At 43.8% G+C, this 25,397-nt stretch overlaps 1 protein-coding gene and 1 pseudogene across 7 annotated transcripts; both read left to right on the plus strand.

Annotated features, from left to right (window-relative positions):
• The first annotated feature begins 8,363 nt into the window (after window positions 1–8,363).
• Window positions 8,364–8,480, plus strand: LOC136637186 (5S ribosomal RNA; annotated as a pseudogene).
• A 965-nt stretch (window positions 8,481–9,445) lies between these two features.
• Window positions 9,446–24,921, plus strand: HNRNPA3 (heterogeneous nuclear ribonucleoprotein A3). 7 transcript variants are annotated; one of them, XM_066612308.1, is made up of 16 exons: window positions 9,446–9,626; window positions 12,450–12,548; window positions 14,792–14,914; window positions 15,014–15,160; window positions 15,265–15,475; window positions 16,085–16,174; window positions 16,256–16,357; window positions 16,443–16,529; window positions 17,278–17,415; window positions 18,560–18,685; window positions 19,515–19,616; window positions 19,703–22,320; window positions 22,404–22,466; window positions 24,035–24,103; window positions 24,421–24,529; window positions 24,790–24,921. In XM_066612308.1, exons 2-11 carry the CDS (start codon window positions 12,486–12,488, stop codon window positions 19,595–19,597), a joined length of 1,170 nt encoding a protein of 389 aa, XP_066468405.1. In that variant the 5' UTR covers window positions 9,446–9,626; window positions 12,450–12,485; the 3' UTR covers window positions 19,598–19,616; window positions 19,703–22,320; window positions 22,404–22,466; window positions 24,035–24,103; window positions 24,421–24,529; window positions 24,790–24,921. The 7 variants fall into 7 exon arrangements, with proteins under 7 accessions (XP_066468405.1, XP_066468404.1, XP_066468410.1 ...); XM_066612307.1 differs by having other exon boundaries at window positions 22,404–22,462; XM_066612313.1 differs by having other exon boundaries at window positions 19,536–19,616; window positions 22,404–22,462.
• Window positions 24,922–25,397: the final 476 nt, after the last annotated feature.

A 25,397-nucleotide genomic window follows, 5' to 3' on the forward strand; every position in this document is an offset into this window, starting at 1 on the left:
GCAATTTTCACAATGGAGAGAGGTGAAAAGCGGTGTGCCCCAAGGATCTGTCCTGGGACCTGTGCTTTTCAACCTGTTCATAAATGACCTGGAGAAAGGGTTGAGCAGTGAGGTGGCTAAGTTTGCAGACAACACCAAAGTTTTCTGAGTGGTGAAGACCAGAAGCAATTGTGAGGAGCTTCAGAAGGAACTCTCCAAACTGGCAGAATCGGCAGCAAAATGGCAGATGCACTTCAATGTAAGTAAGTGTAAAGTAATGTACACTGAGGCAAAAAATCAAAACTTCACAAATAGGCTAATGGGTTCTGAGCTGTCTGTGACAGATCAGGAGAAAGATCTTGGGGTGGTGGTAGACAGCTCGATGACAGTGTTGACCCAATGTGCGGCAGCAGTAAAGAAGGCCAATTCTATGCTTGGGATAATTAGAAAAGATATTGAGAACAAAACGGTTAATATTTTAATGCCATTGTACAAATCTATGGTAAGGCCACACCTGAAGTATTGTGTCCCATTCTTGACACCACATCTCAAAAAGGACATAGTGGAAATGGAAAAGGTGCAAGAGAGCGACAATGGGTGCAATCCTAATCCTTCATGTCAGTGCTTTCCAACACTGACATAAGGGCAATGCAGCTCTGAGGTAAGAGAACAAACATTCCCTTACTTTGAGGAGGCCTCCGTGACATCCAACTGCAGGATGCAACACATGTCCCATTGACACCGCTATGCCAGTGCTGGAAAGTACTGACATAAGGGCTTAGGATTGTGCCCTAAAATGATTACTGGGCTGGGGTCCCTTCCTTATGAGGAGAGGCTATGGCATTTGGGCCTCTTCAGCCTAGAAAAAAGGCACCTAAGGGGGGACATGATAAAGGGCACAATCCTAACCAGGTCTACTGAGAAGTAAGTCCTATTTTGTTCAATGGGGCTTGCTCTCAGGAAAGTGTGGTTAGGATTGCAGCCTGAGACATACAAAATTATGCACAGGAAGGATAGAGTGGATAGAGATATGCTCTTTACAATCTCACATAACAGCAGAAGCAGGGGAAATCCACTAAAATTGAGTGTTGGGAGAGTTAGGACAGACAAAAGAAAATATTTCTTTACTCAGCGTGTGGTTGGTCTGTGGAATTCCTTGCCACAGGATGTGGTGATGGCATTAGGCCCAGATGCCTTTAAAAGGGGATTGGACCAGTGATGGGATTGAGCCGGTTCGCACCGGTTCTATAGTACCGCTTCCTAGTTCACCTCTTGGTTCGGAGAACCAGTTGCTGGCTGGGGAGCGCACGTGCAGCTATGACCCTCCTGCAACTGTGCGGAGAATGCAGGAGAGGTCGGAACGGCCAGCGTGCAGCCTCGCTGATGAGGAGCAGTTCAGCTGCTCGCCACACACCTCTCCTCCCCGGCTAGGCTCACTAGGCTCAGCACTCCCGGTGAGTCGGGGGCACGGGAGGAAGAGGAGGGCGCTGGAGCCCAAAGAGCCCCCGCTGCCCCCCCCAGGGTGAGGCCCCCCCCCGGCCGCCATGTGTCCCCACCCGCTAACGAGGGCAACAGGAGCAGCTGTCCGCCCCGCACCTGTCCTCCCCAGCTGAGCTAGCAGGTGGGTCCGGGGTGCGGGAGGAAGAGGGGGACGCTGGAGCCGCTCCCGCTCAAAGAGCCCCCGCTGCCCCCGAGGGCGAGCCCCCGCTGCCGCCATGTGTCCCCTCCCGCTAACGAGGGCAACAGGAGCAGTCAGCATGCAGCCTCGCGGAGGACTTCAGTTCAGTGCCAGCATGCTGCCTCGCTGACAAGGAGCAGTTCAGCTGCCCGTCCAGCGCCCTGAGGATTGCACCCTCAGTGGCGAAGATGAGATGCTTCCTTCTTCACATTCTGATTGACAGTGGCTGCAATCCTAACCACACTTTCCTGAGAGTAAGCCCCATTGAACAAAATAGGAGTTACTTCTGAGTAAACCTGGTTAGGATTGTGCTCAGTGCCTACATAGAGGTAAGTTCCATTGTGTTCAATGGGGCTTACTCCCAGGAAAGTGTGGCAAACTCTGCCACACTTTCCTGGGAGTAAGCCCCATTGAATACAGTGGGACTTACCTCTGAGTAGACACTGTCAGTCAGAAGGCGAAGAAGGAAGCATCTCATCTCCGTCACTGAGGCTGCGATCCTATCCACACTTTCCTGGGAGTAAGCTCCATTGAACACAATGGGGCTTACTTCTGAGTAGACATGCCTAGCATTGCATTGTCAGTCTGGAGGAGAATGAAACGCAGCCCCGGGACCTCCAAGGGGCACCTCCTCCTTCCAGCTCCAGACTGCAGAAGTTTTTGGAGCCCCCCCTCCACCTTTGATCCAGGTAAGAGGGTCAGTCTCCCAGTGTCTCACCCCACCAGTGGCTTTCCCCAGAAGACTTTTTGCCCCTAAGAGACATCAAAACCCCCCCCCATCTCTCACACAGGAAGGGACTGAAGATCGCTTATGTCTCCCCAGCACACTTCTCCAGCTTGGATGGGCTCAAGGTCCGCAGTGAGAGGAGCCAAGGGAAGACTTGCCTTCCCCTGTGAAGTGCAGGTGCAGCTCCGCGCCTCCTACTGCTGTTGCCCAGAGCAGATGGGTTTCCAACCCCTGGACTAAGCTAATTACTGGGTGTATGGGAATTGTGGAAGATATTACCGAGGAGATAGGGTGTGGTGTCCACAGTGCCCCTTGCTCTGAGTAAATGCAGGATTAAGGTGGTAGCTGGAGGTGTGCTGCACAGCTGCAACCACTAGAGCATAAGGAGATCCCTCAGGTATATAGGGAGTACCTGAGGCAGAAAGGGTTTGATGGGTTTCGAAGGAGTGCAGGAGAGGAGACTGACTGGGTTTATGGAATTGGATTGTGACTGGACTTTGGCTTTGGACTTTGATTTGGATACCCTGATTGATTGGACTGACCTACCTGGAACCTGACTTTGGACTGGAACTTGGCTTATTGGCAACTCTGATTGATTGGACTGGCTTGCAAGGCCCAGTGGATTGGGATTTGGCAAAACACTGGGCTGGGGCACCTTCCTTATGAGGAAAGGCCAGGCGTTTGGGCCTCTTCAGCCTAGAAAAGAGGCGTCTCAGGGGGGACATGATTGAGACATACAAAATTATGCAAGGGAAGGGTAGAGAGATGCTATTTTCTGTCTCACACAACACCAGAAGCAGGGGGCATCCACTAAAATTGAGTGTTGGGAGAGTTAGGACAGACAAAAGAAAATATGTCTTTACTCAGCATGTGGCTGGTCTGTGGAACTCCTTGCCACAGGATGTGGTGATGGCCTAGATACTTTTAAAAGGGGATTGGACAAATTTCTAAAGTCCATCACAGGTTATAAGCCATGACACGTATGTTGCAACCTCCTGATTTTAAAAATGGGCTACGTCAGAATGCCAGATGCAAGGGAGGACACCTGGATGAGGTCTCTTGTTATCTGGTGTGCTCCCTGGGGCATTTGGTGGGCTGCTGTGAGATACAGGAAGCTAGACTAGATAGGCCTATGACCTGATCCAGTGGGGCTGTTCTTATGTTCTTATGCAACCCTGACCCCCTCCCCTATTTTAACAGTAATTATTGCCTACTCTTTATTCTATAATTTCAGGGAACAAATGTTCCCTGCCCCCACCACAGGATGCAGTGCATGCCCTATTGGTACAGCTGCACTGGCACTGGAAAATTGTATAGGATTAGGTCCTAAGTGCTCTTAACTGTATCTTTCCAGCACCAAGTCCTGGAGGTCTCCTTGTGGCAAGGAAATGTTTGTTCCCTTACCTCCGGGCTGCATTGGCCCTGGAAAGTTGGATAACCCTTAGGCTGCAATCCTACTCACATCTGGGAAGCAAGCCCAATTGACTATAGAATGTGATTTGCTCCTGTGTAGGCTTGCATAGGATTGGGCTGCTATTCCCAGTGTGCTGAGGATGGTACAGTTAGCATTGCTCCTTCTCTCGAAGAAAAGTTCCTTTAGGTTATTCTCCCTCCCCCCATGCAAGTGAAATGCCAGGCTGACTAGAAATTGAAGATTTTTTGAACAAGTTTGCAAATTGGGTTTAGGTCTTATCACCTAATGAAAAAGAACTGGAGAAGCACTGGGAAGAACTTGTGATCAGGGTGAACCTCAAAACCTGCAAGGCTTGTTACATGTGCTCCTAATTTTCATTTTTAGGCTGGGTTGTGGGTGCTGGACACCTACACAGCTGCAACACTTTCAAAGGACTGTGGTGGGGAGGTTCTGCCTCACCTGCCTCCCCACCCACTGCAGGCCCCTGCTTTGCACTCCCTGGTCAGTAGCAGCCCTCAAACTTGTGGGAGACTCGCCACTAGAGTAGACCAAAGTGATGGGTATCTGCTGTTGCCTGTCGGAAAGCAACCTAGAAGAATAGTCCCCTCATAGTACCTTTTTGCTCATTAGTGAAACTGTCCTTCAAGGCTGCCATTCTCTCTCAAACCCTGGAAGTCAACAACTCCCCTTGAACTTGTTGGGCTTCTGAGTAGACGTGCATTGGATTGCAGAGTTGGAAGTTGGAGGGGGAAGCTTTAGAGTTCACTGGAATTCTTTTTGGGGCTGGGTGGTAAAAGCAATAGAGCAGCATTTCTCAACCAGTAGTACTCATACCACCAGTGGTACTTGAGGTGGTGCCCAGTGGTACTCATGGCAGGACCCCCCCAGACCTCCACTGCCTGGCAGTGAGACCAGCAATATGATGCAACAAACAGTGCATAAAGAGGCTCAGTTCTGCTTTTCTTGCACTCAAAAAAGCATTCCCATCTACCCTGGGAGCCCAATCCTATGCATGTCTACTCAGAAGTAAGTTCCATTATAGTCAATGGGACTTACTACCAGGAAAAAGTGGATAGGATTGTAGCCTGAGCCTCTCTCTTACCGTGGTTTGTTGCATCATGTCTGGCCTCTTAGTATGGAAATAACTGGTGATAAAGTCATTCCAGTTACTTCCAGTTGTACTTCCCAGAGGTGGGCCATGCAAAATGGTACAGCGGGTAAGAGGCAGATGCTGAGGAATGCTGTAATAGAACAAAAAAGAAGGGGAGATATAAAGATGTTACTATGCTGTTGTTGCTTTTGGTTGATGATGAGGTGTCAGACTATGTGCTCAGTGCACTTTTGCTGACCAGATGTTCACCACTAAAAGTGAACCAGATCCTTGAGAGGATTGACTGCTCTGGTAAAAATCACCAAGTTCCCACTGAGAAGGAAGGTGGCCCAGCTCAAAGCCCAGTGCAGCAAGTTGGTTTGTGCAGATGTGAAGGTGCTATGCTGCTGTGGTGTCTCCAGAGGTTGGTAACCTGGAGCCCTGGCAGTTCCCACCTCCTCTTCTTGGTGCCTTCCTGATTTCATTATACAACTGCCTTGAGAATTCAAGAAAAAAATGTCCATGTGAAGTGTGCATGTCAGCCGCATGTTTATCCTCCTTGGAAACTAGTGGCCAGAGGCCTGTAAGTATGACTATAGAGGACAGAATTGCAGCCTTGCAATTTGGATTTAGACATTGGGTTACAGTAACTTGGTTAAAGTTACAGTGCAATCCTATGACTGTCTACTCAGAAGTAAGTCCCATTATGTTCAATGGGACTTAGTCCCAGGAAAGTGTGTACTGTACAGTATAGGAGTGCAGCCGTAGTCTTTCAACTTCCTTTGCGGCAAACAATTGAAGCTGAGTTGCTCATTGCTCATTAGGACATAGAACCTGTTGTTAATTTATTTGAATCCCACCACTGGATTGGACCAATTTCTGGAGGAAAAATCCATTACGGGTTACAAGCCATGATGTGTATGTGCAACCTCCTGATTTTAGAAATGGGCTATGTCAGAATGCCAGATGCAAGGGAGGGCACCAGGATGCTGGTCTCTTGCTATCTGGTGTTTTCCCTGGGGCATTTGGTGGGCCACTGTGAGATACAGGAAGCTGGACTGGATGGGCCCATGGCCTGATCCAGTGGGACTGTTCTTATATTCTTATGCTTGCATCTGTCTTCATTTATATAGTCCATTGATTTAAGTGGAAGTTACTTCCAAATAAGTAAGTGTAGAATAGCAGACTTTTTAAGGCTTTCATGGTAAGTTGTTTATGCATGAACTAGATAGATAAGGTGATGGGTATACATGCATTTTACGACTGTGCCACCTTCTTATCTTGTTAGTTTGATTTTGGCACAGCTGTGTACCTCCCTCTTGGCCCATGTTGTGCACAAATTAGGTTTACTATGCTTATTTAAAATATTTATATCCTGCCTCTCCCCTCCCCATTGACAGAAGCTCAAGATGACTTTTGATATTTTTTTCTCTGCATATTAGTAGCAGTTCTGCCCCAATTGATTCACAAAGGAAAAAAGTAGTGTAAAACCTTACACGGCCACTGGCACTTTTATGGCATTATTTTCTCCAAGGCTGTTAATAATCCGCAAGCTCACACCATAATGATTTAAATTGAAATGGTTGCAATCCTGTGCACTCTTACCCAGCAAGAACACCCATCAGGGCCATGACCTGAGGCAATACATCAAATGCCCCACTCCTTCCTCAGCAATACACCAGCTACCACTGCTCCTCTTCCCTCTTCCCGGTTTCAAAGCGGAAAGGGGGAATAGAAGAGAAAATGTGAAGGAGAGTGATGGGCCAGAGTATCATTCCCTTCTCCTTCACATTTCTACTTTTGCTTTATTGTCTTCTTCCTTTTTGAGTTTAGAGCAGAGGTTTCAAATATAAGTCCTGCAAGTTAGATTTTATCCACTTTATCCAGCTCCCATTACAATTGGTGTTATGTATGTAAGTTATGCAGGATTGAAATCCTGCATAACTGATTGGCCCAGACTTATGGCTGGCCAATCGGGTGATGGATCGAAATCCTACCGTCTGATTGGCCCTCTAGTAAGGTTTCAATTGCACCAATCACAGGAAGTCTGGGCAGAGTTAAAGGCTATAAAAAGCCAAGGGTTTGCCTTGTATTCAGCAATGTTCTGTTCTGAAGATGGAATAAATGTATTGAGCTGTTATCACTATGCCTTCCTTTATTCGCATGGACCCACTATATAACAGTCTTCTTCCTTTTTGAGTTTTGAGCAGAAGTTTCAAATATGAGTCCTGTAGGTTAGATGCGTCCCTGGAAGCTCTTTATCTAGCTCCCATTACAATTGGGGTCTCCCAGAGCTACCCTTTCAGCAGTCCACTTCTGCCAAGGCTTTGGGAGGGAGAGACAGAAGGAGAACTTAGAAGGCGAGGAACACTATGGGGAAGAAGGAAGACCAAGAGGGGTGAGAGAGTGTCTCTCTCACTGCCAAAATGCCAATTATAAGAGTGGGCCACTCTTTCAATGGCACTGCTTCTACTGAGGTGTCACTTCAAAGACTGCAACTGCTGAGCTGCAGAAGTGGCACCACAACAGAAGTGGCACTGCTGAAAGGCTGCTTCCAATGTGATAATTGGGCTCTCATATCTTGCAGATATGTTTTAAGATTTGCTCATTTTCTCATTTGCAGCTAATGAGTTTCTGCGTGAGAACAAAGTGCTTATTTCTGGTCATCATCTGCTTAATGACAGCACTTCCTGCTTAATAATGTAACTTTGGGCCCTCAGCAGGTGCCATGAATGCTATTTGACCCAATATTTTTTATTTATTTCAGAAGTTATATACCGCCTTTCTTATTTAGACAGCATTCAAGGTGATTTACATGGGCAAGCTGGTCTAAACTACCATTTTTCAATGGAGTTTTAAAATATACTGTATTCTGTGAATCACAGAATCCTCAGACATCAGGTGTTGCCTTCACAGTGCGGTTAACTCCTCTGGCTGCATGCCATCAAGCTTCAGTGAGCAATCATAAATCAAGCCTGGACAGGTCCTCAAGGTCGTTCTCCATCTGCTGGCCTTCTTGCACACTCCAATGCTTCTTTCACTATGTGGCTAATCAGCTCAACAGCAACTCTGCCCTGTCACAACAGGTATATGAAATGAGTTTGACTCCCTGATCTAGATAGTAGGAGGAGAAACAGCAGAAGCAGACAGACTGAGGTAGGTGCCCCTGCCAACCCACCAGAGACCACCACCGTAGCCTCACAGGTGCTGAGCTGGCCCTGAGTCTCCTCCACTTGCTGTAAATTGCATAAGCACTGTGGGTTCAGCATTACCTAAGCCAGTGGTTCCCAAACTGTGGATTGGCACCCACTGGTAGGTCTTGACCTGATTTTTGGTGGGTTGCATAAAGGTGATGGAAAGATCAGGCAACTCATTGCCTCAGGCCCTGAAGCAATTCAAAAACCAAATAGCTGCTAATATCCCGCAAAGAGCTCAGCTTCTGCAGTCTGCAAGCATGTGCAAATACTGGGAGATAAACAGCAACTGTTACCTTGCAGATGCCTGATCTCATCTGATCTCAGAAGCTAAGCAAGGTCAGACCTGGTTAGTACTTGGATGGGAGACCACCTGGGAATTCCGGGTGTTGTAGTCTTTAGAGACTGAAGGTTGCCAACCAAATGTCCACGGGTTTTTTTTCCCTGGTTATTATTACTCTTAAATAAACAAATATTGTTTCTTTCTAGATCTCATTTTATTTAAAGTTGGTGTAATGGGATTTAATTTACATTTAATTTAATGGGATTTATTTAAAGTTGGTGTAATGTAATTTATAATAAAGTTGGTGTAACCTCAGTGGGTGTAATGGGAGCTGGATAAAGCGGATAGTGTCCTCTTTTCCAAAAGTGGGTCTTGGTGCTAAAAAGTTTGGGAACCACTGATGTAAGCTGTTCTCTTCAAGTGTGTTGCGTATTTATGGTTGTGGGTCTGAATGGTGCTTCAATGCTGTAATTAGTCTTGGCTACTTTTTCCGCTTTTCCATGTGCACCAGCTTGGGAGCCCAATCCTAGGCATGTCTACTCAGAAGTAGGTCTCATTAGAGTCAATGGGGCTTACTCCCAGGAAAGTGTGGCTAGGATTGCAGCCTCGGAGCCCCAGCCTATGCATGTCTACTCAGAAGTAAGCCCCATTAAAGTCAACGGGGCTTACTCCCAGGAAGGTGGCTAGGACTGCAGCCGCCTGATGAGCCTCCCAGCCAACGCCTCATATTCCCAGCGCGGTTCACAAGCGCCACAGCCAGTCAGGTCCCGCTGGGGGGCACGAAGACGTCGTTCATTGGCTACACGCTCTGCCTTGCGCTCGAGCCCGCCTTCCTCTCACGTGCCGATATCCTCCGCGCGCCGCCCCCGCTTTTCCTCCCGGCTCCATATTGAGGCTGAAGAAGGTAAATCCCAGTCACAAAATGGAGGTAACAATGCTCGTGACCCCCGGGGGGGGGGGAAGGAGGCAGAGAGCGCAACGGCGGCTGGGGGGGAGGCGCGTGGAGAGTTCGACAGCGCCTGATTGGCTGGCTCGGTCCTGCCTCCCCCCTCCGCCGGCCGCGCGCGCGTGCGCGGGCAGTCGCAGCCTGCTGGTTGCGTGAGGCCGAAGGAAGGAAGGAAGTGAGGGAGCGAGTGAGGCGGGACGGCTTCGGAGCGCGGGCGCCATTGTTGTGTCCCCTGCGTAGGAAGCGAGGCTGCGCTTGAGCGAGAGCAGCCGCAGTAGAGAGGACGGCCTCGTGGCTCTGCCGGGTTCTTCTGCTGTAAGTCCGGGCAGGCGCCGCTCCCGCAGCGTGGAAGGTCGGGGGGTCTGCGCGCCCTGGTGCAGCGGAGCCCCCCTCAGTCGGCAGGGAGGGGCCTGGCCTGACTGGGTCTGCTGCAGCCTTCTGCGCGCTGGACTCGCAGGGAGGAGCATCAGGACCCGCTGCCGAGGCCACCTGCCTCCTCACCAGTCATGGGGAGACGCCTTATGAGTAGGAAGTTAGTAGGGTGCTCCTTATGAGTAGGAACTACCTGCCTCCTCCATAGCAGCAGGAGGCTGAAATTAACTATCTTTTTTACAAGCAGTGGTCCCGCAAGGCCTTCAGCCAGTGGCACGTGTACCACCAGTGCTGCTTGTGGCACTCCCCAAAGCCTTGCTGCCTGGCAGTGAGACCAACAACACAATAAACAGTGGTAGGTGGCTTGGCAGGCACAACTCCAGCGTGCAGAGAGCCAGGCTGGTGTAGTGGTTTGGGAGCGGGACTTAGACCTGGAAGATCCAGGTTCAAATACCCCCTCAGCCACGAAGCTTCCTGGGTGACCTTGGGCCAGTCACTTTCTCTCAGCCTCACCTACCTCACAGGATTGTTGTGAGGACAAAGGAGGGGAGCGGCTGTGTACACCATCCTGAGCTCTTTGGAGAAAGAGCAGTGTAAGAATGTGAATATTAATAATTTTTGCATACTTGGAAAAATCCCTCCCATCCACCCTGAGCCTCTTTACCAGTTTTTGTTGTGTTGTGTCTGGCCTCCCGATCCAAAAGTAACTGGCGATGATATCGCAATGCAGTGGCCTGCTATCCACTCACAGACATGGCTTCTGGCCCTTATGTCAAAGAAGGTTGCCAGCCCTGCTCTAAATGGTGGACCAAGAGGTAGACCATGCAAAGTGTTACAGCAGGAGACAGCTGGGTTATGATGTTTTGGGAACCATCTTGGCTTGGTGCTAGTTATGGTGGAAACAAATTGACTTTTTCTTGAAACACTTCTAAACTGATAAGCTGTTTTGCTGTCATGCTTCCTTTTTTGAATCAAAATGTAGTGTGTTTTGATTCTACCTTTTTCTAGGTGGTATGCCTTTTATCACTTGTCAATAAATCCAGTGATTTTTTTTCTTTATGCGTGCAAACAACCAGGTCTTTATGGCTATCAGACTTTTTTTTAGCACTTTTCCCCAGGAAATGGCACCAGGACTTGATGAGACTTGGCAGGTGGTTTCACCATTGTCCAGTGCATGGCAAATTGGATGAGTGGTATTGCCACCCACACTTGCGATGGAATGCAACGTGAACACCATGCTGGGCATAGTCAGCAGCTGTGAGAGGCAGTGGCCTTGTGGGCTTTTTGGTGTGGGACTGTTGGTCATATATGTGATGGACATGACAGGTTGCCCATGGCGTGCCTGTCTCAGGCTGTGGCACTGACCCACTTGCTGTACCTGTGCTTCATCCCCTTCATCGTGGGCATTTTAGCAGCATAGGACTGGTACTTTGGCAAGCTGAGCTGCCACGTGCTGCTCAGCCTCGACCTGCTCACCATCACTGTTCCCCCTCTAACATGCACATCCAAGTGGCCACGCACCTCCATACCAGGCTCCACACTGTGCAAAGCTTGGCACTCTGTAAGTTCGGCAGTGACATTATTGCCAAATATCCGGAAGTTACATCGCATTGCAGTGGCCTGCTATCCACTCGCAGGCATGGCTTCTGGCCCTTATGCCAAAGAAGGTTGCCAGCCCTGCTCTAAATGGTAATATTTGTGGTAGTGACCCTGAGGCTGTAGTTGAGATACTTGGAGTCAGCCATGTGGTACCTATTGGGCTTGCTCTTGTGCAGTGCTTCAAGGTTTGCATCTCTAAATCTTTGCTTATATAAGCTAAGCTTTGCTCCTGCAGTTTATGCGATCAGTGAATAAGTGGGCAAATATGACTATGCTAGTCTAAAATTGCTTCCACTTCAATCAGATATTAGATAAACATGTTAGAATAGTACGCAGCTGATTAATGACTAGTCACTAGCACAGGAGTGCCCAAACCGCAACCAGGGGGACCACTTCCAGCTGTCAGGGACTCCCAGTTTGGCCTGTGGGGAGCCTCCAGTCTCCAGTGAGCCTCTAGAGATTTGCTGGAGCCCGCACTGGCCCTATGAAACTGTTCTCAGTATGAGGGTGACTGTTTGACCTCTCACGTGAGCTGTGGGACAAGGGCTCCCTGCACTGCTTGCTGTTTCATGTCTGTGATGCATAAGCGGCAGCAATGGAAAGGCTGGCCTTGCTTTGTGCAAGACTTTTTATAGGCCTTGAGTTATTGCAAGACTCATTTCATTCATTCATATAAGTTCCATCTCTAATATATTTGTTTATGTAAATTTATTCAAATTTAAAATGTAAATTATTTCTTTTTCCCCAGCCCCCAACGCAGTGTCAGAGAGATAATATGGCCCTACTGCCAAAAAATTTGGATGCTCCTCCTTAGTTCAGTTTAGTATCCTTTAATAGAGGAAATACTTTTCTACAGACCTGTATTCTTTTAATCATGAAATGTTTTTTTAAAAAGTATGCTGTTGGACTATTTGCTTGGTTGACTTATTCAAATGTTGCATTTTTTGCTGGCTACTGCTTGCAACTTGGTGCATAAATTCTTCAATTTCAGCTTTTAGAAAAAGTAGTAAGAAGAAAGACTCTCTTCCTTGTTTCATTTTCTCATATAGTGTCATCTCTTAAACCAAAGTAGCTCCGTTTGCTATAGTAAATTTAAAGAGACTTTTCCATTGTAAGAGTAAGAAAAATACCTTTTCAGAGTCATTACTTGTACTATTTGTTACCTAGGTTAAGAGAAGCAACTGAGTCAGAACACCTTTGAAAATGGCGTGTACAGAAGAGAGAGAGGCTGAAGATTACAAGAGGAGGGGAAGAAGATCTTCACAGGTGGAATACCTTACTTTTCTAGTTTTCTTACAGATAATTCTCTTTGCGCACTCTGTCTCATGTTCTGTCTGGTCACTTGTGGAGCTTGAAACTTCATTATACTCTCTTCCACTTGGTTTTTGAGTGTATTCAGCTTTATATTTTTTGGCATTAACTTGAGATATGTGTTACTAAGATAACACATATCTTAGTAAGATAAGATCTTAGAGATCTAAGATAAGATAAGATCTTATCTAAGATCTTAGAGATAAGTTTCTAAGTTACCCTATTATGTATATAATTTTATCCTCATAAAAGCTATAATTTGAAAATTAGTGGTAAAACATCTGAAATTATGTAGATATCAAATTTTATAAATTTTATTGTAGAGATTGAGCAAGATGAAACATACATTATTAAAATGAGGAGGAAGACAAACATGACACTTTCAGGACCTGGATTTTTGCATGAGCAGTTCAAATAATATTGACTACAGTGTCATGTTGGCAATGCTGACTTCAGTTTCACTGAAGTGTTAAAAGTGTGTATGAGCTATGCCACAAGAATGGGGGTGGAGAGCTTGTGATGAAAAATTCTTCATATAGAAACTAGCATTTTGTAGTTCTGTGTAAGGAGTGTTCAGTCATGTAGCCTCACGTGTTGATACAACCACTGCCCAAGTTTACCACCCCATTGAGACTATATACTGTTGTGAATGGAATGATCAATTTCAATTAGTTAAATTTTTAAACCACTTATACAGTGGTGTGTGTTTTTTTGATAACAACTCTTAACACACAGTTATCTGTTGAAACATTAACTAGGATGCAACAATTGCAGCTGTTAAAGTGACAAACTTATGTGGAACTGTATCTGGTGCTAAAGCAAGTGACGGTCAATATATAATGGTAGATATAATTAGTCAGCAGTAAGCTAATATAAATAACAGCTACCTAGATCTGAGATTCCCTGGACTAATTTTGTTCCCCAAATGGCTCAACGGTATGTGTTAGATTTTGCTCTGTGGTGCCTTACGTTTCACTGTTTAATATTAAAATTAATGTTTTTAATGCATTTTCTTTTTTACCTGTTGTGATACTTTGAACTTTACGGAACTTTGTAAGCTGCATTGGGCATCTTTGTAAGCCACATTGGAATGAGAAAGGCAGGATATAAATTTCTCTAATAATAATAAACATACAAGTTCCACTAACTGAAGTGAAATATACTGGGTTTGTTTCACAGTCATGAAGGGGGGGTGGCTATGCTTCCTTTTCCCCTTGCTTCATGGCTCACTGTTAAGCTGTAATGCACTTACTGAATTTCCTTGCAGGGTGGCTTTTTTCCTGCAGCAAATAATATATTCTGATTTGAGGTTTATGTAGAATAATAATGGACCGCAGCATCTTTTTGTAAGGTATGACAAAAATCACTCTTTCACAGATCAGTAGCTGGTATAGGACCTTAACAAAATACAGCAGGTCTTCAACTTAGGTAATTTTGACTTTCTGCAGAGTTGGATGTCCCAACCTCTGTGTAATGAGGAGGAGGCGGCGAAGATTGCTTTTGAGCCAGACCATGCCTTCTCATCAGCTGGACTAGGGCAGATGTGCTGAAGGTGCAGTCTGTGGGGGGGGGGCAATCACAAGCAGCACTTCTGTTGCTTGTCTGGCAGTGGTGGATGCTTCTTATAGAAGGTGCAAGCTCAGGCTGTAAATGACATACAACAGAGCAGGTATTTTTGGGCTTTTTTGCAGAGGCTGTGCAAGTGGTTGCTGCTATATAAATACAGTTGTAAACTCCTCTGTGTTTAAAGAGCTTGCCCAGAGGAAGGTGCAAGATTTGGTCACTTGTCGATCTCACCCCTTCATCCCTGCTGGCTCTTTAAATGAAGAGGAGCATCCCAGCTTTGTATTTAGAAGAGTTGCATAAGGTTGCCTTCTAGCTGGCCAGATGAGACCAATTAGATACTTGCTTATTCGGGCTACCTACAAAAAGGAATGTTGACCAGGACATCAAACAGAAGATACAAAATTCTTTGTAACTCCCTGAAGATGCTTTCCACATTTGAAAGTGAAACGGAAGTAGATCCCACAATGTGTTTTAATCCATGGCTTGAAGATTCGAGCAACTTATTAAATTATGTCTTACTCATCCAGCCACGAAAGCTTTAGTGTGTTTGTAAATAAATTACTATTTCTAATAGTGTAAGAAGCAGATTAAACAATGTATGGTGCAGCATATTGAGACTTTTCTTCTTGCAGGGCCACGATCCTAAGGAACCAGAACAACTGAGAAAACTATTTATCGGTGGACTGAGCTTTGAAACAACAGATGATAGTTTAAGAGAACACTTTGAAAAATGGGGTACTCTTACAGACTGTGTGGTAAGTAGTCATGACTGCCTGTTCACTCTGTAACTCAGTTTTTTTTACAGTTTTACCTCCCCCCACCTAAATAAGCATTGTACACCAAATGTTTTCTAGGTGATGAGAGACCCACAGACAAAACGTTCTCGAGGTTTTGGCTTTGTGACCTACTCTTGTGTGGAAGAAGTGGATGATGCAATGGCAGCTCGGCCACATAAGGTTGATGGGCGTGTGGTGGAACCAAAGAGAGCAGTTTCAAGAGAAGTCAGTAAATATTTAAATGCACTTAATTGACTATTCATATGTAAATTTTAAATGTGTCGTAAAAATTAAGGCTGAAATACTAAACATAACATGCAATTTTGTAGGATTCTGTGAAACCTGGTGCCCATTTAACAGTGAAGAAAATATTTGTTGGGGGAATTAAAGAAGACACAGAAGAATATAACTTAAGAGAATATTTTGAAAAATATGGCAAGATTGAAACCATAGAAGTAATGGAAGACAGGCAGTGTAGGAGGAAAAGAGGATTTGCTTTTGTAACATTTGATGATCATGATACAGTTGACAAAATTGTTGGTATGTATTACACTCAGTCTCACACTGGGCAGACTTGTACATTGCTTAATGTTCCGGATGCATGGAACCTGTTCCTAGTAACAAGAAATTTACTGTAGGAAAAATGATTCTTGTTTAAGATGCTGACAGTTGTCTTTAAAACTCTACCTGGCCTGGACTGTGCATACCTGAGGGAGGTCTGTCTTGCATAGTTTTGTTCTGACTTCTAGGAACCTGGAGATATTACCTTGCTCAATGTCACTTCTTTCAGAGAGGTGAAATAAACAGATATGGAACAGGGCTCTATCCATTGTTAAGTGAATATCACTGAATACTGCCTAGGGAAATCCACCAGGGAACATCCTTAGTTTCTTGCTGCAAACAAATGACAACCTACCTTTTCCCCCCGAGCTTTTCTACCATTTGGCTGTTGCATAGTTCTTTTATGCATTGTATTTAATTTTTGTTACATAATTGTTTTGTGAGTTGTCTGGAATATTAATTCTTTTCTATAGAAAAATGACTGCTTTAAATATTGCTGCTATGAAAATCATTTTTAGGGCAATTTTGCATAGTTAACTAACATTTGAATCTTTTTTTTTAATAATTGCTATTTTAACACTTTTGTAGTTCAGAAATACCACACTATAAATGGACATAATTGCGAAGTGAAAAAAGCTCTCTCCAAGCAAGAAATGCAAACAGCAACTGCTCAGAGAAGTGAGTATGCTACATAGTAACAGCACTGGTAGTGCTGATTGTGTCTTGCAAGCATTACAAGGCAGTTCTGTTTTCTTTCAGGTCGCGGAAGTAGCTCAGGCAACTTCATGGGTCGAGGGGGCTTTGGAGGTGGTGGTGGTGGTGGTGGAGGTTTTGGCAGAAGTGGCAGCTTTGGTAGCAGAGGTAAATGTCATTTTAGCACCTTCCCTTCTTGCATTACTACTTTGAATTTCTGCAGATTCTTATTCTATATTTTGTTTTGATTTAGGAGGCTATGGAGGTGGTGGAGGTGGCGGCGGTGGTAGCAGCAGAGGAAGTTTCAGCAGTGGGGATGGTTACAATGGCTTTGGTGATGGTAAGCACAGTGGTGTGACTATCATACATTACCTGAACCTGCAATGGCAAAAAGTTCTTTTGGACCTGAGTCTGATAAATGTATTCTATAACAGGAAAAGATAGCTGACAAAGTGTATCCTTACTTGTATTGAATGTGCATAAAGTGAGAGCTGTTCTGAGCATATGATTAACTGCAGCCAAAATACTGGCACAAAATGTCGCCAGATCAGATTGATTAACCAAAACATGAGTGTTTCTGCTTTTTCTGGAATAGTCAACATGTTTGAGGCCTTGAAACATGTGGATTTTCTGAATGTTCTTTCATTAACATTGTGTAGTAAGTGAAATGTATGAATGAATTATCACATAATTTTGGTCATCTCAAGTGCAGTATTTTCCAGCTGAGTCAGTTCATGCAGCCAATAGTGACATACAGCTTGTACTAGTGATGTACAGCTTAGTGAGAATCAACCCTTAATTATCCACACAAACTTTGTCTTAATTTTTGTCAATATGGTATATTAATGACGACATGAGAAACTGTCATAGGTTTGTCCAGATAACTCATTGGCTTTATTGCAATTTCTCCTTAATACTGATGATTGGGAGCCATTATATTGTAATACTTTTTATAGTAGTCAAAGTGTTTGTGCAGTGTTTGTAACATTTTCCAGATACATTACTGATAAACATTTGGGGGGGGGGGGAATTAGATGTTAGAAATATAGTAATTTTTGTGGTGTTAACCTCATTCGATCTGTCATAAGGTGGAAGCTATGGAAGTAGTCCTGGTTATGGTGGCAGAAGTGGTTATGGTGGTAGTCCAAGCTACGGGAACTCAGGTGGTGGATATGGTGGAGGAGGTGGAGGCTATGATGGTTATAATGAAGGAGGAAACTTCGGAGGTAAGAATCTTGAATACATCCTATAACTTTAATATGAGGAAGGCAGATAAAATCTCAAGTATTCAATCTATCACTTTAACAGCCTTTTGAGAATGTTATGTTATGCAATGTACGCTCAGGCCAACAATAAAGTAGGTTAAACCGCACAATTCCAATTCCTATGGACTCGCAAAATTAAGACGAGGTCTATGGATTGTTTTACTGAACCCATAGAATTGTGCTGTAATAAATATCTTGGCAAACATGGGCTGCAATTTTAAAATGTTAATGTTATCACTTTATAACAAGTCAAGTCATTAACTTGGGAAGTATTAACCTTACAAATGCTATGAAATGTACTTTAGCCTTTAAAATACCACAAGACTCTTTATTTTTACTGCAACAGGTTTAAGATTTGCAGTTATACTGAGAGAACTAACCGGAGAGCAAGGGTGTCAAAGGCCTGGGGGCCAGATGTAGCCCGTGGAAGCTCTTTAGCCAGCTCTCGAACTCTCAGTTGCTGAACAGTTCTGAGGTGTCACTGCAGAAAGCGCAGCCTACACAATAATTGGGCACTCCCACATCTTGAAAATATTTGCATATTTTTTGTCATTTGTAGCTAATGAGTTTAAGTGAGGAAAAAGTTTGTTTCTGGTTATGACCTGTTTAATAACACCACTTTCTGTCTAATGTCATCACTTTTGACCTTCAGCAGGCATCATGAATGCTATTCATCCCACTGTATGAAATGAGTTTGTCAGCCCTGGATCGGAGGATCTTTTGGATTAATACCTTGCTATTTTCTCCCTGTAGTGGGATGACAGGGAGAAGAGTGCCAGTTATCTCTGTAGTGGTTTGTGTGCAGTGCATAGATCTGGGAAATATGGAGGACTTGTGCCAGTACATTTCTTGCAATGAATTGATCTGGAATTCTAATTTTGAGGAGCTAGACAACTATCTGATAAGCATTCATAAATTACTTGGTGGTGGTTTGTTCACACTCCAAGAAGTTGAACTAGATTAGAATTCTTAGTGTTCCTCCATTTAAAGTGTTCGAAAGAGGTCAGAATTGCAGTTAGGTTGATTGAAAGGAATAACCTGAGTTATAGTGCTTTTGTAGTCTAGTTCTGGAATAATGTTGAATCAACTCTGACATATTCCTCAGGCAGCTATGGTGGCAATGGAAGCTACAATGACTTTGGTAATTACAGTGGACAGCAGGCATCAAACTATGGACCCATGAAAGGAGGTGGCAGTTTTGGTGGCAGAAGCTCCAGCAGTCCCTATGGTGGTAAGTGCAGTTTATTACAATTGTACTTGACCTAGATAAATGTAAAGACAAAATATTCTACTTTAGTGCCTTTTTAGCTAGTGGTACCAATACCACAAATGGTACTTTCCACTATGGTAGGTGGTGCCTAGGGCTCCACTGCCAGGTTAACCACATGGTACAGACATGCCTCGATATCCACAGGAGGTTCTGTTCCAGAACCTCCCGCAGATGCCTGACTCCACAGATATGAGCAACACCCCCTGCACTCTCTGAAGGCAAGGGAAGCTTTTGGAGAATCTTCATAGCCCCGCAGAGGCTGCACGCAGCTTCTGCAGACCTCGAAATGACTATCACAAGTGAGGAAAAATGTTACTTCCGGCTTTTTGGCAAAATCAGAAGTGACATTTTTATGCCTTTAAAAGGCATTATGAGAGCTGCAGAAGCTCTTCTGCAAAACTGGAAATTACGGATTTTTAACTTGTAATAGACATTCCAAGGCCCCAGAGGCTGCAGACGAATCTGCACTCCCTCACCTCTGGAGAGTGAGGGGACGCATGGGGGGCCCAGTCATATCCACAGTTAACTGAAACTGCAGATACAGGATCCACAGATTGGGAGGGGCCTGTACTTCCCTGCATGGCCTGACATTACTGGAAGTGGAGATGACTGGGGCAGAGAACAAGTTGTGGATGTGCAGCTGCCTGGCACTTGGCTAAGATGGGTGGTTTGGGGAAGGAAGATAAAGAAGAAATCGCCAACTGTGAGACAAACCACCCATTCCTATGCACAGCTGGTGGCAGTGATGGTACTTGCAAAATGTGATACTTGCCAAAGGAAAATGGAAAAGCTCTGTTCTGTTCCACAGGAGGCTATGGATCAGGAGGAGGAGGTGGTGGTGGTGGTGGTGGCTATGGTGGAAGAAGATTCTAAAGAGTGTAGCAACGTACAGGTAGGTATGCTACAAATAAATTTTGTACATGAAGACTATACAACTTTTCATTGAGAGTAATCCTTTTCTTATCCTGTATTCAACAGGCTACTGTTCTTAGCAGGAGAGAGCGAGGAGTTGTCAGGAAAGCTGCAGGTTACTTTGAGACAGTCGTCCCAAATGCATTAGAGGAACTGTAAAATCTGCCACAGAAGGAACGATGAACCATAGTCAGAAAAGTTACTGCAGCTTAAACAGGAAGCCCTTCTTAAAGACTGTCATAGCCACAGATTGGAAAGAGTGCAGCTATTGATTTAATGCAATGTAGTGTTTAGATGTACATTCCTGACTTTTTTATTTGTTGTTGTAGCTTTGTCTTTTCTTTATAAAATCAGGTATATTGCCCTGTAAATTTGTGGTAGTGGTACCAGGAATTAAAAATAATTAAGGAACTTTCAATTTTTCAATACTTGTGTAGTTCAGTTTTTTCTTACTGAAACTTCTTTAAATAAAAAAAATGTAGTAGGGTATATTCTGGTTAGGGGAAAAATAGTGCATTACAATCTGTATTAATTTAAACTATAGAACTGCTGAATCATTTAAGGACCTTAGGTTTTCTGCATCTGTAACCAAATGAAATCAGTTGCACATGCATAGGGAGAGAAGAGATGCTTGCATTAAAGCTTGTTTAGCAGTATGACTAGGACTGAGTCATTTCAACTAGTGCTTGTGAATGATAAGCTTTACTTTCAAATCAAAATTCTAGCTATTTCTGGCTTGTGCATATCTTATTTGTTGCATTTGTTTCTTAGTTTCTTAAGCCTGCTAAGTAAAAGAGCATTGAAAGATTGTTAAAGTTTTTTCAGTTTGCTTCCCGTTTCACTGATATATGCAGGAGATGCATCAAACTTTTATGTTCTGGCAGAAGTGTCTTCTGCCTTTTTTCTATCAAGCCTTAGGCTGCAGTCCTATATATACTTACCTGGGAGTCAGACCCCCTGAACATAGTGGGATTTACTTTTGCATAAGCATGTATAGGATTGTGCTGTTAATCTCCCAAAGGGAAAAGATTAAGTGCACACACATACCCCATTAAATTAAAACTTTAGAGCAAATAGCCTGCGTTTGTTGCTTAGCATATAATTGTATTGCTTCATTTGTATCTTGTTCTGTCCTAAAAACATGGGTTTATTGTAGAGGATATACATAACCATTGAATGTAATGGTTAATATTTTACTGTGGGTACTTCAAGACACCCTCCTTACCTGGAGGAAGTTGCAGGGTACACTTTCTGTCCATGAATAAACCAACACTTTTCACATGCCTTCTAATGCCCTCAGCTTAGGCCTTGAAGGTAAAGTGAAAATGAACTGGTCTAATTATAGGAAATATCAGGGTTGAAAATATGATGTGTTTGTCACTAATAGCAGTCTTGTGGCTTTGGATATAATTAAGACTTTTATGCATCAGAACAATGTGATCAAATGTGATAAGATTCACATGAGTGGGTGTGTTTACTCCTTCACTTACCCAAATTTGCATACAACCATATTCCCTAATAATTGCTCAATCTGATCAGACTTCTCTTTTAACTATTGCCAGAGCAGTGCTTTCTGTCAATACACATCCAGAAGAGTAGGGCACAGTGAGTAGAAGAAACTCAGACACTTACCAGTATGATGCTGGAATTTCTCACCTGTACTACTTCTCTAGGCCAATGAACAGTATAAGGTAAAACACAATTCCAGTATAGGAATGGATTGTCAAACATTACAACATGTTGCTCTCGATCTGTTGTAACGTTAACCAATCAATCTACAAGTTTGGTTGTAGAAGATGTCTGAAATCTGAACGTTTAGATTCTGGCCTGATAAAGCCCACTCAAGGTTGTTGGGTATAGAATTATGTTTCAATCTCAATTTTGGTCATGGCATAGTATACTGCTGAAGCTCCATAATGTCCTGTTGGGATGTATTGAGGCTGAAATTGGGGGTCTGGCCTTTCAGCATATTGCTTCTATCTTTAGGACGGTTGGCAGAACTGTTGAAGGGGCATCAGTTTTGTATTGTGATAGAACACAGTTGGGCAAATTTCATTCAAGGATAAAGTAGACCTCAAGCATCCCTTCAGGCCTACTGTTTATTCCAGGGGCTGAACTGGATGATGGAATTTTTTTAATGGGGGGGAAGGAGACTTGACAGCGTACTCCATCAAGAAATTAACAGCTGTATAGCAACTGAATTTTATAGTGTCACTTACCTTGCAATCCTTGATATAAAATCCGTAAGTTGCCAGTTGTTAGTGCCAGTGACTTAGATGTAGTTCTCTGTGAATGTGGAAAAATGTAAGCCTCAGAGGACTGTGATTAACCAGCTTTGAAGACTCTAGATGTATTTCTTAGCCAAAGTGTGGATCAAAGGACACTCAGACAGGACTTCAGCAGCCTATTGTGTATGTGGACGAGTCAGCATAAATTAAAGAATGACAAGGCAGCGACAGCACCAGCTTCAACTTCCAGAAAAGTGAAAGCATAAGATACTGTACTGTGCTGATAGTGAGCAGCTTTCCAAAAGCTAGTTAAATCTGCCTATCACTGCTGAAATATCGAAGAAAGTCTAGCAAGAGTTCTTCACCAATTGGAACCTCCCTGAGTCATAGCTACTTCAGTTGACCCAAAGTCATAGGTCTAGCATTTAGACCTGAAAGGAAGGGGAATAAGAATAGGTAAGGTTTGTCTCTAACACTTTTCATGAATTAAAGAGTAGCAATTATCTGAACAAGATAAGAAAAATCTCTTTGACTTCTAGATTGTTGAAGAAACATCTGCTTGACAAGATGTGGATTTCTCACATGCTATAAAACCTGGGTTGGTAAGACTTGTGCAGTAAAAAAAAAAATTTTCTGTATTCTGTAAGAAAAATCCACTGTCCATGCCAAGAACAAAATGCAAATATTTAATAAGTGCTTATATTTGACTTATGCTATGTCCAAGCTATGACCTGGTTTTAAGACTGAAGTTTTCGTCTGCTGGTTTATGGAGAAATTACCTGTAACTGGCAATAATATTTAGCAATTATACCACTTTAGAGTGCTTCAGACTTTGCAACCACCCTGGAAAGCACAACTGTGAGAATCCTGTATTGCAGATTGGTGTGGAAAATCTTAACTGAGGCTTTCTAGTGAGTTCTTTGCTTAGGCATGAGGCAAACTGAGGTTTTCGTTCATTTGTAGCCATGAAGATTAGGCTTTCAAAAAGTAAAAATACCGTGTTCCTGAATGTAATCAAGTAGAGTCAGTTCTCGTTATCCACTAGGGTTAGGATTCTGGAAAACCTAATAGATACTGAATTAACAGATTCTGAATCATTTAGCTTATGAGGAGAATAGGGTTAGGTTCCAGAGGACCCTCTTTACTATATACACTATGAACTTCATGAATCTGAATCTAAACTTGAAGTGTGAGGCTGGGTGATAGCAAGTGCTCATCTACATCTCAACATCTGATGATTCCTCTTCCATGCTGGCTATCCCTCAACTTGTTGGGTTGCTGACCCAACATGGAGGCCTCAGAGTTCAGCAGGGGGGAGGAGGTTGCTTCACCTGTCGCCCTCCTCTCTTGGCTTCTTCCCTGGGGTTGCCCCTGCCCCTGAGGCATCCTCAGGTAGCCTTCCAGAAACCTCCCATCATACCAGGTTTGTGAAGGTTCAGCTGGAGTTCCCCAAGGTGGTGCAAGTCTGGAAGCAGACACAAATGTGTCTGACAATCTTCAGTGGGCCAATACCAATGCACATTTGATGCAACACCAGCCCAGTATTGGTAGATAGAGAGGTAGGTGGCAATTCTACCCCTCGCAAATAAGCAAATTTGCATATACAGTCATGCATTGCTTAATGAGAAGGATGTGTTCCTGCTCCCCTGACATTAAACAAAGCCTCCAAAGCTAAGGGGAGTTGCCTTCGGGGACTTTGCTGCCTCTGCAAGCATCCGTGTGCTGCCTGTGCAAGGCTCAGAATGACTGTTTTGGCTGAAAAGGGACGTTTTTCACCTTGCAAGGCATTCCGAAGCCCAGAAAACGCTTCTGGTTTCTCAAGGAAAGCTGCATCTTTTTGGCCAAAACAGCCATTCTGAGCTTCGCAGAAGCAGTTCAGAAAAGCCGACAGAGGTGAGGAGAGCACAGCTCTCCTGGGCTTCAGAGGCATCATGATGTTCACCTGGAAAGTGGCGTTCACTACAACGTTCACTAAGCAATGCTTGCCTGTAAAGAGAACTGACTGTACTGGCTTTGTCTAAATTATGGTAATAGTGAGTAGTGTGACTATGCCCTTCAGCCATGCTCTTAAGCACACGTGGTTTTCAATCAAGTTAAGTGATGGATTGGGTGGAATGGAAGAACTCAGTTTTGCTCTGCAGATAATCTAACTTGCTTTACTGAATTTCAGGGAACTCCAGATTTACTCCTCAGGAACTTGAATGTGTGATCCCCATCCAGATCATTGGCTGTTGTTCAGGTAATACACATTCCTTTGAGAAAGATTTCCTGCTGGTTACAACTGTAAAGGTTCTTTGATAGTTGTGTTCTTAACTGAATGTTAATCCAAGAAAAAAAAATGCATGTCTGCCTTCTATATATGTCCTAGCTCTGCATGCTTGAAAAGGTAGGATCATGGTTCCAGATTATCTGTCCATGTGAGCATCACACACTCATTTCTGCTCAACCATGAATTTGCACAGGGGAGGTAGTTGCAGGCTTTCCCTGCAAATATCCTTAATATTCTAAAACATTGCTTGAGTATATTTATGGATTGTGGTTTGCTGTTATCCCTAGGCATCTAAGGCAAACAACACCTATGCTTGCTGGCCCTCTCTGAAACAGGGACAAAGTCAAGCTATATATGTGCTCATCTTGGCACTTTCCAACAGAAGACAAAAGTGGGGTGAGTGCACGTACATCTAGTTTTTCCTTCACCAAACATCAAAACTGTTGGCCCTTTTTGACAAGGAAAGGGAACCAAAGTCATTTGTGCACTTGGCTAAGTACCGTCCATTGTTAAATGGGGCTTAGTTGAGTGCATGTTTGGGGAGAGTTGTAGGGTTCAGAACAGGGAATGAGTGCCCTCTCTAACTTGACAAGTTTGGGTTATTCCTTGATAATACTAAACTAATATGCTAATGTTTTTAATTGTTTCTCTTCTAGGATGATAATCCTGAATAAGCAAACATTACCCTCTCCATAACAGTTGGTGAATACTGCGTTTTCACAGATGAAATTATTGAAGTCTGTAATTGCAAACCTGTCTTCAAGCACAATAAAAGTGTCATAATTTGACATGAGTTATGAATCTTTCTAATAGTTTGGCTATTAGGTTTTTGCTTTGGCTGATTTTTCACTATGGCCTTCAGCTTCCAGAATTTATTCGTTGGAGTATAAAGAGTGTCTTATTTTAAGATAAGAGTTAATATTGCCCCTATGCAAATGTATAGTGCAGCCACATTTGGAATACTGTGTTCAGTTCTGATTGCCACACCAGGAATATTGTAGAGCTAGAAAAAGTCCAAAAAAGGCAGGAAAAGGGACATGATTGAAGCTTATAAAATTATGTCTGGTGTGGAGAGAGTAAAGTTTTTCTTCCTCTCGGACACTACTAGAACTCGGGGTCATTCAGTTGGCAACTGGAATTAGAAACTGGCAAAAGATTTAGGACAGATAAAAAGATACTTCACACAGTGCATAGTTAGTCTTTGCAAGTTGTTGCTGTAAGTAGCGATGTTTATTCACTTGGATGCCTTGAAGAGTGGATTGAA

Source organism: Tiliqua scincoides, chromosome 1 (genome assembly GCF_035046505.1).
Source record: "Tiliqua scincoides isolate rTilSci1 chromosome 1, rTilSci1.hap2, whole genome shotgun sequence".
NCBI classification, from domain to species: domain Eukaryota; kingdom Metazoa; phylum Chordata; class Lepidosauria; order Squamata; family Scincidae; genus Tiliqua; species Tiliqua scincoides.

What these genes read in the sequence shown, in the direction of transcription:
- HNRNPA3 (XM_066612308.1), top strand. Translation starts at nt 12,486, where the DNA reads ATGGCGTGTACAGAAGAGAGAGAGGCTGAAGATTACAAGAGGAGGGGA. An exon ending in GGGGAAGAAGATCTTCACAG is followed by an intron (nt 12,549 to 14,791) that starts GTGGAATACCTT and finishes TTCTTCTTGCAG; the next exon opens with GGCCACGATCCTAAGGAACC. An exon ending in TGAAGGAGGAAACTTCGGAG is followed by an intron (nt 17,416 to 18,559) that starts GTAAGAATCTTG and finishes CATATTCCTCAG; the next exon opens with GCAGCTATGGTGGCAATGGA.